General features: G+C 37.6%; 1 protein-coding gene across 1 annotated transcript in view; it reads right to left on the bottom strand.

The window, feature by feature from the left end:
* PTPRB (protein tyrosine phosphatase receptor type B) overlaps nt 1-16,116 on the bottom strand; it is a 74,810-nt gene that overhangs the window by 46,811 nt on the left and 11,883 nt on the right. Inside the window, exons 3-5 of the mRNA XM_015811794.1 lie at nt 12,664-12,905; nt 4,819-5,095; nt 470-745 (exon numbers count right to left, since the gene is read on the bottom strand). Of these exons, the coding sequence (XP_015667280.1) occupies nt 470-745; nt 4,819-5,095; nt 12,664-12,905 (795 nt within the window). The remainder of the gene's footprint in view (nt 1-469; nt 746-4,818; nt 5,096-12,663; nt 12,906-16,116) is intronic.

Genomic DNA, 16,116 nt, shown 5'->3' with positions numbered 1-16,116 from the left:
CACTCTACCTAGCCTCTATTTAAAATACCCTTGATAGAAAAATAAAATAAGCTTCCAGACCTTCTCTTCTCAACTCCAACCACACCGGCCTTCTCCTTTCCTTTCCTTTTCTATCCTTCCTCCTTCCACTCACGCCAGCCACACCCAAAGCCAACTGCAGCTGTCCCAATCTTTTCCTTCCCAGTCAAGCTCCTGCAAGTACTCTCAGGCAGTCCCCGCTACACTTGCATCCTGATGTATGAAGCAAGTACATAAGTCACCTTATTTACAAAATGATGACAGTATGCATATTTTATCATTTGCCATCCCATAGACCCCACAAATGTCTATGGCTATTTACAAACCATTTCAAAATTCTTTTATATCTAAGGAATTCTCATTTGTTTTCTTTTCTTTGGGGGAAGAGAAATTAAGAACATAAGTGTAATAATATTGGTGAATATAATATTGCTGTCAACCGCATTCTTACCAGTAGACCCACTGATGTCAACTGATGAGCTTTTTTTATTTCCAGCAACTGCTCTCATGGTGATGGTGTATTTATTGCCAGGGATGAGATTGGCAAATATCTGATATCTTCTAGAAATGCCTCCAGGAACTAGTATCTCCTCCACTTTTTTGATGTCATTAAGTAATTGTAGCTCATACCAATCCACTTTCCCTAAGGATGGGCTCCAGCAAACCTGTAAAGAGGTGGTTGTAACTTTGTCCTTCTTAATTTCAAATCTTGCAGGGGGCAACGGATCTATGAGTTTTCAACAAACAAAAACAAGGCAAACAAGGTGGTAACCAAATGAGCAAAGCCCATAATTCAAAGCACATCAACTGTCTGAATACTTTTTATATATAAGATAAATGTATGAATAGCAGTTATTCAAGACCTAAACTGAGCTCAACCACATATCAAATAAAGAAGGTAGACCAGCAGGGATTAGATATTTGGACAAGGCTAAATTGTCCAGCCTAAGAAAATTAAAAGGCTGCAAACATATCTATAATAGACATTTCTTTTTGCTTGTGCATATATAGATCTAAATACTTACAATTAAATCAATATTTTAATTATAAACTAAATTAAAATGTTAAATGAAGACAATTTTGTTCCTGCCTTCCTCTTCAACTGATAGGAATAAAGGATGGCACAATATCAAGGATCATCTATATAATATACAAATGATGGGATTATGCCTGAGCATGTTCTTCAGCTAGGTTGCACAGTAAAAGAAAGACACACAATCAATCCAGGGAAAGGAGGAAGAAGATATTGTTTTGGGAGTGACTACAATATAAAGGTGACAAGATAATCATAGCCTAAATAACATTCTATGCTGTTACAGAAAACTGCCAGGTACTGCATTGGTTAGGAACCAAACCCTTACCAAACTTATTTAAATGCTTTCTGAAATATCTTAGTTGAAAAAATCTGACCTAGAGGCAGCTACAATATGTGTTTTCTTTCCATTTCCTTCCTCACTATACAAAGTAAGAATACTGTATTGAATAGCAAAATACAGAGAGAGTGTTTCCAATATGTAATCCCACCAGATACCTCTTACATTGCTTTGGGTGTAGGAATTTTCTTTTTTCAACTACCCAGATTAAAACCCTTCCGGAGAGATGCATGTGCTGCTCACTGGATATGGCTAGCAAAATTCATCAAAGAAGCAAGCTCGCTCTCTAGCCTGCCAATCTGATCTCATCCTTGTATTGTGTTCTCCTCATTATATACTCTTTCTGGATATAACTTTTTCTCCTAGATTTATACTTACTAAAACAATGCATTGTTCCATAACTTGATAGCTAAGCCTTGTGGTGGAACTGCTGCAACGCAAGACAGTAAGCCACAGACTCTCCTTGAGGATATCTGTTTCCACAGTCAGCAAAAAGAGACACAGAATTAGGGACATCCTCAGTCTTGGGACTCAACTCAATCTATCTAACAGGGGGAAAGTAGAAGGACGTTTTATATATATCACCTTAGCTCCTAAGTGAAAATTGCCTAAAATTAGACTATTAATTTTTCTACCTGAACTAGTAACTTTTGAAGTTACTAGTTTCTCACACAACTTTTTTATTTTTCCTTTTTAAATGGCATAACAGCAATATTTAAAATTCTGACTGAATCTTGTTTTGATAAGAGAGGTGACCAACAGAGTTACCTCTCAATCTACTTTTTTCTCCCATAAGATAAACTTTTTTAAAGTTTTTTTTTAAGAGGTCATGCATTCTTCAGTTTCCAAACCTATCCTCAGCTTTGTCCTTTGTGAGAGTTACAGCCTAAACAGTAGACTAACCACTTTAAGAGAGTGAGGAAATAAAATATTTTGAATTTTGGAACCTATAGATGAAGAATACTATAATAATCTTCTGGCATTCTATATTATTTATAAAACTCTAAATATGATTCTGGAATTTTGTCACTAGAGGAATATGGTAGTTATCAGATAGTAGCGAGATATGGAAGAAACAGTTGATAAAATTTTTTATGTTTTTAATTATTTGCTACCAGCTCTGAACTTTCAGGATGGAAAAGTCTCAGAGTTAACCTGTTCAGGATTTATGCCCACTTTAAGCCACATATTCAAGTCAACAGCAGAATGCAGAAAAGCTCCGAGTTTTATCTCTGCTACTCTGAATAAGGATTCAAGATTGCCTGCCCAAGATTCTGACCAATGCTGCCAATTTGGGACAACCATGTGTTGGCTGGGGAATTCTGGGCGCTGAAGTCCACACAGCTTAAAGTTGCCAAGGTTGAGAAAAACTGGTCTAATCACAAGAAAGTGCTTTCCTAGGTTCATCTCTCAATGGAAGGTAGGGAATTTTAAAGAGCTTCTTATCCTGGATTGCTCTTAATATAAACAGGTCTGGAAATGACAAATTAGAGGTGGGATACAGCTCTTAAAGCAAATTAAAAGATTGCGTGCCTAGAAGGCGAAGTTCAGAAATTCAGTCTTTATCTAATCTATCTAGCTCAGAACACAAAACACTCAGTCCTTTGGACATCCGCTAGAACAAAGGAACAATGAGTTTGGGAAGTGCCTGGCCTGAAATTCTGGTCTGGAAGCAAACACTTAAAAACCATTTGCATTGTTGAAAAACTTCTTGACTGGCAAGTGCCCAAAAGCGATATATCATGGAAATCAAATATTTCTATAAAGATATTTTACAGTTTGCTACACATATTCTAGCAAGCAAAAGAAAATGTATAGAAGAAATCAGCTTGGTTAACTTTTAATTTTAACTTCTGTTTAATGATTTTTAAAGAAATTCACTATGCTTTCATGACATTTCTCTTAGTTCAATTTTTATCTTGCATTCGGTATTTGTTCGTTTAAAATTTAATAATACAGATATTCGCCACTATTACAATACAGATTTTTTTCAGTATAGAATCTTTATTTTTCCACATAACTGACATGAAAGAAAAACATGTTGATTAATGCTATTGTATATACACAGTCAGACTGCTTCAAATCTATAATATAGAGCTTAGTTTTTTTTAAAAATTGTCATGTGGTGGAACTATAAATACAAGTGTATTAAAATAATTTCTAGTATGCTAGATGGAAAAAGGCAAATTGAAATATTAATTTAGGTGTAAATCATTTTGTAAATGTATTGTTAGGAAAGACAGGAAATGAAAACTTTGCTACACATACACACACAAACACTGTGTTTAGGTAGTGAAAGTTCCTATCTTTTACTACTGTATTGTTTTCTTTTCTGCTGATTATCTACCTCACCATCTTTCTCTCTATCCCTAGTTGCCCTTCTCTCTCTCTCTTCATCAGAAAAGGAACAAAGATTTCCTGATACTAAATAAAGAAGAGATGTTCTCTATGGATAGAGACAGATCTCCTATTGATCTTGTAGTCAACTTAGAATCAGAAGAAATGTACAATTTGTTACTTATATTTTGAGACATATGTGCAATATTTATGTTATTAATCTGTCTACACATATACAGAATGTTATTTTAATGCTTACATTGTGAGCTTAATATATAGATATATTGGATTGTATAATATACAGATATAGTGGAATATATAAAATCCTCTTATAAAAACATTGTAAATTGTTTTGTGCCCATATTAAAATTAATAGACATTACTATTGCAGACTTTAAAAAATAGATTTAGATCACTTATCCCTTTTTGCTACTTTATATGGTTACATGAATTTTATAAGTGATTTGAATTAAGTACTTTAGGCAAGGAGGCAATATCTTTTCAGAGTTATTTTAATATGGCTATTAGGGTGAAATCAGATATACTCATGAACAAACATCATCAACATTTCCTGTGCAAATCCATAACCAGATAGCCATTCCCCAACTTGATATCTCACTAACCCCAATCCAGAATGACCATCCTGGCTGGAGATGCTGGTAATTATAGCTAAACATATCTAGTGGGCAACAATTTTGGGGAAAGCTGATAAGTACTGGGCAAGACTAATATAATTGAAAAGATTCCCAAAGTCTGATGAAAGGAAATATGCTTAGCAAAAAGTTAACAGCTATAGCAATTAGGAACTTTTAATTTGTAAATAAGAATAGAGATACACAGTTAAAGTATCATCTAGTTATACAAGAGATTTGTGTTTAGAGATTTCAAATAATATCATTTCATGTCATCTACCTCATGAAATCAGTGACCAAGCTAAGAGTGAAAAGATGCTGTTTAAGGAAACTTTCACATTAATTTCATGTTACATAATAATCTCTACAAATTTAGGATTAGCATCAGGATGAAAATAGAACAGGAAAGATCCTCCCTCAGTTTCTAATTATCCCCCAAATGATCAGCCAAGCTGTACCTGTTTGCAGAGTGATATTGCTAGTTTCTCCATCAGAGAGAGAAACAATCCTGATCGAGTACAAAGTCCCAGCTTCCAAGCCACTGAAGTTGCATACATAGGAACCATTGTCCTTCTGGATGGCTTGGCAATCCCTGGATAAAACCTTGCTGGAGCTGCAGATTACGCTGAAATTACAGGGGTTGCCCAAACTGTTCCATCTGAGATAAACCGACTGGCTGGAGACCTTCCATTCTGTCTGGTTGATGGTGCATTTGACTGGAGCAGCTAGACCACTCTAGAGAACAATCAAAAACAGCATAGGGCATTTAGGAGTAAATGCTTTCTTTTTTTATTTACTCTTACTTATGAGAACTGGGCAAACTCTAAGGTTGTTGCATTTGTTGCATTTTCAACACAATCATCCTGAAATATTTTTCAGGATACCTGTACCTTAATTAATCCAGAAAAACCCACAAAAAACTAAAATTCAAACTATGGAATAGAACTGCCACTTCTTCTTGGTGTGTGAGAGCACGCATGTGTGTGCAGGCAGGTGTGAGTAACTTGTAACACAAGAGCTGTAAAATACAGCCAAACCTAAGAGGAGTTGTTGCATCTTCCCGATCACCCGGATTTTTGCCGCCAGGACAAAAATCTCACTTCTCACTTTAGGGTCCCCGATGCTGCAGACGAAGGGGAAGGTGGGCAGGGGGCAGACTGGAAGACTTCCAAGGTCCCTTCCAACTCTGTTATTCTGTGGGAGCCGTGGTCTTCGCGAAATAATGACTCAGTACTCAGTCACTAGATTTTGAAAGGTCGCCTTCGGTGCGAAGAGTTTCCAAGCGGGAAACTTCAGCTCGCCTGTTAGGGTAAGGCTGATGCGGAGGGCAAAGTCATGGGAACGTTAGCGAGAACTGATAGGAGAAGAAAGAGCCCGAGTGGGAGGAGGGGAGCAAGGAGGCAAGGGGGATGAGCGCCCTACCTGGCGAGCCCCCCTCTCCCCCGCGCGAGTGCCTGTCACCCACCTTGAGAAGGGCCAGCGCAAGAATCCACCAAGAGCCTCCCGCTCCGCATCTCAGCCTTGCCATCCGTTTGGATCTGCAAGGCTGGGGGCGAGGAACCTCCTTTTGCCCCGCCGCCGGCGGCTGGTGGCTTCCCCGGTGCCCTCGGGGTCGAGAGACGCAGCAGCCCACGGCGGCCCTCTAGTGGCCAGCTTGACTCTTGCAGGCTCTCCGGAGGCTCCGGGGAAGTTTTCCGCCGGCCGGGCTAGGACTGTACCCCGCGGCGGATTGCAGGCGCGGCGTGGAAGGTGCCATTCTCACCCGGCCCTCGCCAGGCGCCTTGGACCTCGGCGTCTGCTTCGGGAAGCCTAGCTGCTCTCCTCCGTCGTCCACGGGCGGAGAGCTTTGCCTCCGCGCCCGAACTTCCCCTTCCCACCCTGGATCTCCGTTGCTCCCGGAGCCCGGGGCGCTCTCCCCCGCTCTTACCTACCCGTCCTATCACCGCCCCCCTTTCCTCCTCCTCCTCCTTCGCCGCCGCAAGCAATTCCACCCCTCCCTTTTTCCTTCCTTCCTCCTTCCCTCCCTCGTCTGGGACTTCTTTCCCAGGGCTATTTCTGACACTGGATGGAAGGGGGATGATTTCCTTCAGGCGTTTCTCCTCCCCTTGGAATGTCCTATGTAAACCTCTTGGTTTCACAGACTGGAGAAGCTACTTGGCTAAGCGGCGAAACCTTTCAGACCAAAAAGAAAAAGTCCAGTTGCCATGTTTCAACTTCCAGACTCTTCACTCGGTTTTAGCTCGCCTTGTCCGAGTCACTTGGCCTCTCCGCTTTCCCAGTCTTTGGCGTCTCGTTTTGAGCACATCCATTAATGTGCTCAGAATAATTTCCTAACATAGATCGCAACTCCAAATTATGGGTGTCGAGGCAAAGGAGGTAGTTAACCCCCAAACAGCAGCCTTGGCAAAACTTGGCTATAAGTATATAATGCCCTTCAGAGCTGAGATAATAGTCATTTTTCCCTAACAAAGCCTTGTAGCTTTTTTTTTTGTTTGTTTGTTTTAAAAAAGACAGGAATTGCAAATTTCCTTTTTGTTATCTTAGTGGAGTAAATCAGTAACCAGCCTAAAGCAGTTACTTTTCTTCCTCTCAATTAATATAGCCATTCCCATATGAATATCATATCAAGCAGAACCTTATGTTCAGCAATAATCAGTTCTGTGGAAAAAGAAAAAAAATAACATGGACAATTTATTTTACTTTTTTCTTCCATCAGCATCTGCATTTAAAGTGATCATTATTCTGCCCCCAATATATTTCCATTAGAAATATAGATAATTAAAAGAAATAAATGGTTTTGTTCTTGGAAAATGGCGTTAACAAATTATTTTTAACTCTGAAAAAAGGAATAACTTTTTGTTTGTAAAAATAAAAAGAGAAAAGGAATCCCTGCAGGATTTCACATTCTAACTTCTACTTGGAACTATTGTTTATTTCAGCTTATAAACAGGGGACTTCCAAGTGCCACAATGGTGTGTCCAATCTTGGGGAATTCTGTAAGTTGAAGCCCACAAGTTGATTTAAAATTGACAAGGTTGATTGTACTAGAACAAGCTTCCGCAGCTCATAAAATCATTCAGAACAAGTCTGTAGAGAACCCTTTATATACATCCTTATGCATTTATATACATCCTTAAAAGTTTATTCAAAAGTTGTGAAATCACTCCTGTTGTCTTGATATATAAGGTTTCCTTTAAATTTACCATTCCTCAATTTCATTTTTACAAAAATTAAAAAACCCGAATACTTTTTAAATTAATTTTCATGATAGCAAAATCTATTTTCCTGTGAGTTGTCAGCAAGTCAAATCTCATCAAGGTATAAATGCCTTGCTTCAATATTTTTTCATCCTATTGTACCTAATTGCTTATTTTTAAGATACGTTCTCCAAGTCTGAGCCATTCTTTTGGGGTTCTTTGCTTGAATTCTCACCTCCCAAATAACCTTTGTGCATTAGTGCTGATTCAGTTTGAATTGGAGCCCTGAGATTTGAAGAGGTCAGAATTCCATCTGAATTTATAATTATATGCAAACTTAAATTAAATTAAAGACAGTTTATATTTTTAAACTCAGATTAAAAATGATCCATAGCCATTACTGGGAAAGAATTAAAATGCCTGTGGCTGCTTCATTGAGGGGAAACATGGAATGTAAATAGAACTTTTACACATCATTAATCCCAGCATGTTTCAGCTTGGTACTTCCAGGGATTCCACCACAATACTATTTTGAAATATTCCTATGAGCCTCCTTTCAAGACATAGATAGCATCTTCAGACTATTCAGCAAACAGCCTATGTACTGAGCAATGCAGAAGATGTTTTGCATCAAACCAAATAATTCTCAAAAACTGGATAATAGTGATATCTGTCCACTTGCTTTTTGAGCGTGTTAAAGTTCCCAGGACGTTAGAGGAGGCCTATGGGCTTCCTTTTATGAGATGGTGTAACTTTGCTACTTCCAATTTTGTGGATACTAGGGGAATAGATAGACTTGAATAGCAAATTTGGTCCTTCCTGGGAAGAACTCCCTCATCTCTGTCTTTAATAGGATACCAGGCTGACTAGGACAGATTGATAAAACTAGCATTTTCTGGACAAGCCATAATTCTATCAAATTTCTTGCTTCCTAACAGTATTATGCTATATACCAATAGTGGCATAAACAGGCTGGCAATTGAAAAACAATATGTTTGATGTATAGAGAAGGTCTGCAGAGAAGGAGGCTGGTGTAGAGAGAAAAGCATTCACCATTTTCATATAATTCCCCTGGTTTTTATTTTACTATTTATCCTGAAACTTCTAAAATAGCATTAGTGAGAGTGGTCAATTCAAAGAGTGTATAAGATGGATGATTGGAAGAGGGAATATATAACTTAAGTAGGAATTAGTGTTAACAAGGCAAAACAAAAAAGACGAACAAGACTCTTAGCCAGTGAACTAAAACCCGCTGGGCTTTTGGAGAAGGTTACCCAGATTTTGGGTGACAAAATGGTCAGACAACTGGAGAGAACTGGCAGCTGGGACAACAGTGCTGTTGGGAAGATAAGTTGTAGTGATTGCTAGACTGTGGCCATAATGGCAGCAAAACCAGTGGAGCTATGGCCACCACCCTTGGCTTCTAACACCTCTTTCACCTGAACCAGCTATGAAGACACCATCAGGTCCCAACCTACCTATTAGCAGTAGGTTGAAGGTTGGGCCATTTAAGTGCCTGGGAGATGGACAGGGTTCCTAAAACAATGCTGCAACATAGGACATTATATTATAAGATTGCACTGGTCATGGTAGTAGATAATCACTGAATGGGGAAGTTTCCCACTTTTGAGAGATGGCCAAGGCTTAAAGGCACTACTTTCAGTAGGGTTCAGTAGCATATCAGCCTTATGGAAAAACCTCCCAATAGAAATGCTTTAAAATAAATATGTTCAAAAAGATTAAACATTTTGTCCAGGGCCTGTAAAAGTTAAGATATTCATTTACTGTTTAGATACTTAAATCTGCCTCAATCATACAGAATTTCAAAATAAGTTTTGACCCAGGGGTGCATGCCAGTTTGACCTAAAGATATATCCTGGACTGGTCATCTGTGAGCTCAGTGTTAGCTAAGCCAGATTCTCACTTGCCTTGGCAAGACCATTACAGAAGTACACTATTCTGAGTATAATTAGGGTTGGGATTATCTTCATTAAAGAAGAAGGTGGAGCTGTGAGATTAAATGTAAACTGACTTTGCCACTTTAAGAAATCAGTGAAAGGCAGAGTGTTTAATGAGGTAATTAAATTCACTAGCTAGCCATTCAACCTCTGCTCGTCCCTCCCCATCCATTCAATTCAGTCTAGCAGTTGGGCATGTTACAGGTCCCATCAGCCAAGGAATGTTGGCTAATGGGGACTAGGAGCCGTGTGTTTTCTGTCATAGGCCCTGCCTGCTAAAACATTCTCCTTTCAGAGATTAGGATGACCCTGAACCTGTTGACCTTTCATGAGGCTGTAAAGGGGTGGTTATGGGCCTGGGCCTGGGGCCCTGAGTGTGTTTGGGACCCCATTTCTTAGCTAGATTAAAATCTAGCAGGTTGAGAATGGCATATATGCATGGTGAGTATATATGTTTATTTTGCACCTTTTAACTGTTTATGTTTTTATGATATATGCCACCCAGAGTGTCTTGTTTAGTTGGGCGATTATAGGAATCAATCAATCAATCCATCCTTCTCTATTGTCATAGCATTCTAAAATCTGAAGACATACTATTTCCCACAGGGGGACCCACTGTCCTCATTCTTTAGGGGTTGATTCCATATTTGCAAGATACTATATAGCTTGGGAAGCTGGATTCATCATTTTTGTTATGAATCCAGAGGAAATATTGAGAGGGCAGTATTATGTAGCATTTCCTTCAGAGCTGCAGGATGGGTAGGTTCATCTTGGTGAAACCTCATCCTATCTCATCACTCCTGGGATTTCCCCTCTCCTTCCTGAAGTGGTCTGTTGTCTTGATTCCCCTGCCCTCCAAAATGCTTCAGGAGTATCCAGAAAAAAGGCTTTGTTGTTCTGCCAATGCAATCGCTTTTTTCCTACTGAAAGAAAATGGAAATGAGGAAATGAGAATAGAAGGGTGGAACCATGGCTGGGGTACCATTTTTTCACTCTTCTACTGGCCAGCTGGATGAACCTTCGTCCCATTTCCTTTTCTACTGAAGCCAGGAGAACATTCCCACAGTGGCAGGAAGCACAAGGTTAGTGAGGTGAAATCAGTGGCTGAGAGTAAGTGTCCATAGCGATTCTTCATTAGTAATAACGCAGTCTTAAATGCCCTTATTCATGAATATTCAGAAATAAATTCAACACAATTCCATTTAATTTGCTTCTGGTCAAGTGTGAATGAAATTGTATTATCAGGTTTCTTCAAGAAGTTTAACTGAAGAACATTATAAAAGTTAGAATTACAGTAGCTTTATGTTGCTGAGATAGTTGGCTAATGGTTTGCAACTTCCAGGCTGCTCTTTAATTCCATTTTTAAAAATAACATTTTCACTCTATTGGTAATCGAGTTTAAGGATAAAATATAATTAAAAATCAATATGGCAATGACTACATTTTTAGCAATCTTTTAAATTCTAAAAATGGCATAGTTCTTTCTCTTTGTCAATGGAAAGATAATTCTGTAGTTGAAGATCCATCTCACAAACCACCTCTTAACTGATCTGAAAATGCCCAATGCCTTTGCTGGTCTATCATTAATGCTCTTATGGCAATAGGGGAACATGGTTGAAATGGAATTAGAAAGATTTGGACCATGCAGAAGATCCATAGCCTTTCTATTCTATGAACAGCCATCTAGACTGAGAGCAAAGCAAACAACTGGAACAGATTCTTATTTCACTCACTCCTTCACCCAGTTATGCTTTTGAATATGCTGCATGTCAGCGCCTATGTCAGCTACCTCTCTCCAAAATCCATGTATATGGAGAAGTCTTGTCTTGCATTAACACCTGAGACTTATAACTGTACCTTTACCACAATATTTTCCCCCCAAACAGTGCTAATAGGTTAATGCTGGATTTCTAACACAGTAGTGTTTGAGCAGTGGTAGAAGAATGAATTCTATTACAAGCTTACCCAATTTTTTGAGTCGTCTTTCTGAGTTGCCAAATGGAGCAGCTGTCATTGTTCTCATACAGTTCAAAATAGCTCCAGTTTGATATTGAAATGACACATGAGAAACCTATGACCAAATCTTGGCTGGGTAAATGAAATGAGCAGTACAATTCAATTTATCTCAATAATTCTCTACGATCATTATTATCGCTCTAGGGCTATCAGTGATGGCTATAAGCAAAATAAGGATCCAGGTCAACACCCACAATATTTGTGCATTTATTTATTTAATTTATAGGTTGATTTATAGGTTTAATTTATGATTTTGTCAGCTTACAACTAAAAATCCACTTATTAAAAGAAGAATACAAGAACAAATAACAGAGAACGAAGCCAAACTATTTTTCCTCAGGTTTTCTGAAAAAGCCAAGGGATGTCCCAGTTGCTGCAGAGGAAGAGAGGCTACATAGGGGCAATCTAGTTTAAGACAGCTACTCATTCATTTCTGACTGCAAAGAGGGTCTCAGCTGAACCACCCATTAAACCCTCATGGAGACCCCAAGTTCCCTCTGATTCCCAGCCAGGATCAGCAGTTACTAGCTGATTTAGCAGACTCTGTCCCACTTTCCACCAAGCTGCAAAGCAATTAGAAAGTGATCTGACCACAGTAATAAAAATATCCTTCAAGACCAGATCACATCTCAACTGCACTGAGACAAAAACAACAGATCTAATGTGTGGCCTCCAGGATGCATAAAGTTTTTGATGATCTGGGTCAGTGCCATGACCATGAACTCCTGATATGTCCTAGATTCAATGTTTCTGGGTGGCAGATCAAAGTCCTCAAGAACCATAAGCCTTGGGTCTAACTCACCAGCTCAGCAATGAAATCAGCAGCTCAGGCAGGGATGATGTTGAGCAGCAGGGATGTACAATAGAATCTGTTCCCTAGAGCCCAACTTCAATCAGAGAGTCTTACATCCAGTTATCTATAGGGCAAGAGCCTCTGGAAACTCCTAACAACTTGTGGATGATAACATTGTATTGCAATCAAGTAACATGTACATCAACATCAGTTAACAGACTCAATGAGCTATTTATTCAGAATCAGAACAATATTCTGGATTATGATCTTATTGTTTCTTTTTTATTTCAAGATATAGTTGAGGAAAGGAAAGCTTTTCCAGTGAATAAATTATCTTACCTCTTTTGTAGTGCTAGAGAAATGATGGGAAGTTGTAGGAATCCAGTTTTTTTCTGTCACTTCAAATAAATTCTGGTTAAGACTGAATTTGCCCATAGCCTTATAGTTGCTTTGTGTAACATTTCTGATGGAAATCATTGTATTGCCACTGCCAAGAAAATTCTGTGAACTATAGTTTACAGGATTAAAGGGAAATGATGGGTTTTTAGTGCTCTGAGCCAATGGTTCAGCAACTTGGAAATCTAGGAGGAATAAATGTATATAAAATCAGGGCTCAACATACATAGAAATAGTTTGAATTATTAATCACATCTTAACTGTTAACATGAATAGTGTTAAATGGTTTTCAGTTTTACAATAATAGCTGATTACATAGTCTTTTAACTTAGAAAAATGCTTTTTGAAAGCATAATTATATTTAGAGCTGGGGTTGATAAGATAATATCCACATTGTCCTCTGATGTTAGATTTCTAAAGAAATCCACAATGGCCCTTTCTTTAGGTGCATCCATGATTATTCAAAACTTTAGTATGCACATGTGCTTAACTGCTCAGTCATATTTTGACAATCCAAAGCAAAGTTTCCACAATCTACCTATAGCACGAAGAAATTAACTTAATCATTTCATATAATAAGCTAATCAGCAAGGTCTAAGAACTACCCCAAATCACACTGCACTGTAGAACTCAGGAACTGTACTTGTCCAGTTCCAATTTAATGGCAACTTTCAGAAGTGGCCCTAAGAATTGGCAAATTCAGATCTTCCCTTGGGTGCTAAACTGAATGAGATATCAAACAGATTAGTAATATGAGGTTTAAAAATGACTTTTCAGTATTTAAACTATGTTTGTTTTTCCATTTCTAGACTGTCTGTTTTATGTAAAAGTAATTGGGACACTGGTGTACTTTGGTGTGAAACTACCAAACTATATTTATTTTATGTTAATTCAGCAACACATATTTTTTAAATAATACATTCCTACTGCATTTAACATACTGAAGTTTTGTCCTGATTTATTCAACATTTACTTCCATATAACAAAGTGGTCCCAAAAACATCTTATACACAGCTATTTCTGCTTCTTTCAAGAACCACTCAATCCTTAACACAGTTAATATTACATGCTTCTTCTGTCCAGCATTCACAGATGTTTACATTTTCCCATCAATTTCTTATTTTTAATAAAAAATTTATCACACACATTCAGAATTATTAAATTTTCACTATTTATTTTTTACTGATCTTTAGTAATTCACTTTATTTCCTTATGAGATACCACAACCCTTGGTATTTGAGACATTACTTTTTTATGCACATTCTTTGATGATGGATCATGCAATCTATTTAAAATTTGCTGCAAATCCTTTGGGTTCTCTGCTAACAACAAAGCAACATCTGCATAAAAAAGGTCCCCAGCTATTCATGCATGCTTGTGTGCCCAACTACCTCCCTTGCCAAAACCCGACCACTCTAATCATATGCATTTCTACTAAATTTATCCATAATTACATTAGCCAATCAGTGCATCATTTGCTTAATTCCAATTAATTAAGGATTGCATTTATTCTTTTGCATGTTTTACTTCTGTCACATACTGCTTTTATATTCAGCAACTATTCTTTATCTCCATATCCATGAAGAATGTTCTATGAGTCAAGTGTCACTCATTTTTCAATGATCTGCTGAAGATCAAAAATCTGCCCTGTCTGCCATAAAGTTGCTTTGCGCTTCCCAGGTTTTGCTCATTGTCATGTCTTGCATTATTTTTTTGTTCACAATTCTGCCAAACACTTCCAAGGCACACCTAACAAATTTATCCTTTTTCAGTTTTAGCATTCAGTCTTCCAAATTTGTTCTGTAAAGGGGGATAATAGTAGCATTCTTCCAATTATTAGGCACATATGGAGTCTTCACACCCTTTAAAAGAGGCATACAACTATAGGTAAATCATATCCTTGCTTTAATATATTGTCAGTCACACCATCTATACTGTTGTCATAGCAACAGTGCCTTCCTTTTTATATATATTTTTTGTTGGATGGTAACATTTATAGCATTGTCTCAATTCTTGTCTGACATAATTAGCATCTTTCCCATGAAAATTTCTAATGTACTCTTGCCAGCATTCTCTAACTTGAATTTCAGCCTATCATTTCATTTCTTTTATTTTAAATTCCATTTACTTTGCTGGAGGTTTGTTACATTTCCTTCAAAATTGCTCTATATCAGGGGTGTCAAACTGCCGGCCTACGGGCCAGTTTCATCATACCGAAGCTGCGCCTACCCCATTGCCGCAATGCAAAAAGAGTCGCAATACATCGCGACACGTCACGCGACATGGCAAATTTGACACCCATGCTCTACATCTTCTTTTAAAAATAATAATTAAACTTTTAATTTTAATTATTCTTTGCTTTCTTAGTTTACATTCTTTACAAATATCTTTTTCCTCACTATACATGTTATACAATATCTTTCTGTCATCCTCATGTTTTGCAGCAATCAATCTCTTATTTTTTTTAGCTTGTAGGTCTTTTACATCATTCAAGCATCATTTTTCATATGTTCAAATGTTTCAAATCAAATCAAATTTTAAATATGTTTCAAATGTTACCTTAACTCCATGCCCTTCTTTAGCATACAGTTTTCTCATATTTTCTTTTTTCCACTGAGAAATTAAGCTATTTTCATATGAGATTTATATTTTCTCTTTCTGCATCAATTCTACTCTCATCCTTGTTTCTTTCATTTCTTTTCTTATTTTCCTTGTTTATCTTTTCCAAGATCCTCTCGTGATATGATCAAAAATGGTATGTCCCACTTCATTAATTCTCTGACTTCTCTATCAGAATTCCAGTCCAGACTATTGCTGATTCATTTTTGGGTTTCCAAATGGCCCAATCATTTGTTCTGCACTCTCTTGTTCTCCCACAGTTACAGAATAATTCCCCTTTCCCTGCCTCACTTCCAATTGCATGGATTCAGAATACCCCATAGTTTTCTGCAAAACTCATTTCTGATTATTTCATTATTGCAGTCCATTGCAGCATGGTATGCAACTGTCACCAACATATGAATTCTTACTTTGATATGCAGACACAAGACTGCACTAATTCACTATTTTTGAAACTTTTTAGTCCTTATTTTCAGAATTTAAATATATACCTTCACTTTCTTATGTACTATTTAATTCCTCTGTAGAAGATCAGGCTATCTTAATTCATACCTATTTCATTCTTCTTCTTTCTCTTAGTTTCATAGACGCATATCTCTTTTATTTACTTAAAATAAATATTTAATATTTAAAATAAATAAAGTAAATCAATTTTATTTATGATTTCATGCTTTTTAGCATTTATTCCTGTTAGATCGCGCAGGCAGTAAGACACGAGTCGAGTGACAGTCAGCTCTCGGTTTATTGGCAAGGCATCAAGTAAATCCGGACTGGCAT

This window comes from Protobothrops mucrosquamatus, unplaced genomic scaffold, assembly GCF_001527695.2.
Source record: "Protobothrops mucrosquamatus isolate PMUCROS unplaced genomic scaffold, P.Mucros_1.0 scaffold49, whole genome shotgun sequence".
In the NCBI taxonomy this organism is placed as follows: domain Eukaryota; kingdom Metazoa; phylum Chordata; class Lepidosauria; order Squamata; family Viperidae; genus Protobothrops; species Protobothrops mucrosquamatus.
Note: the sequence above shows the minus strand (reverse complement) of the source record. Positions and strands in the feature narration are given on the sequence as shown.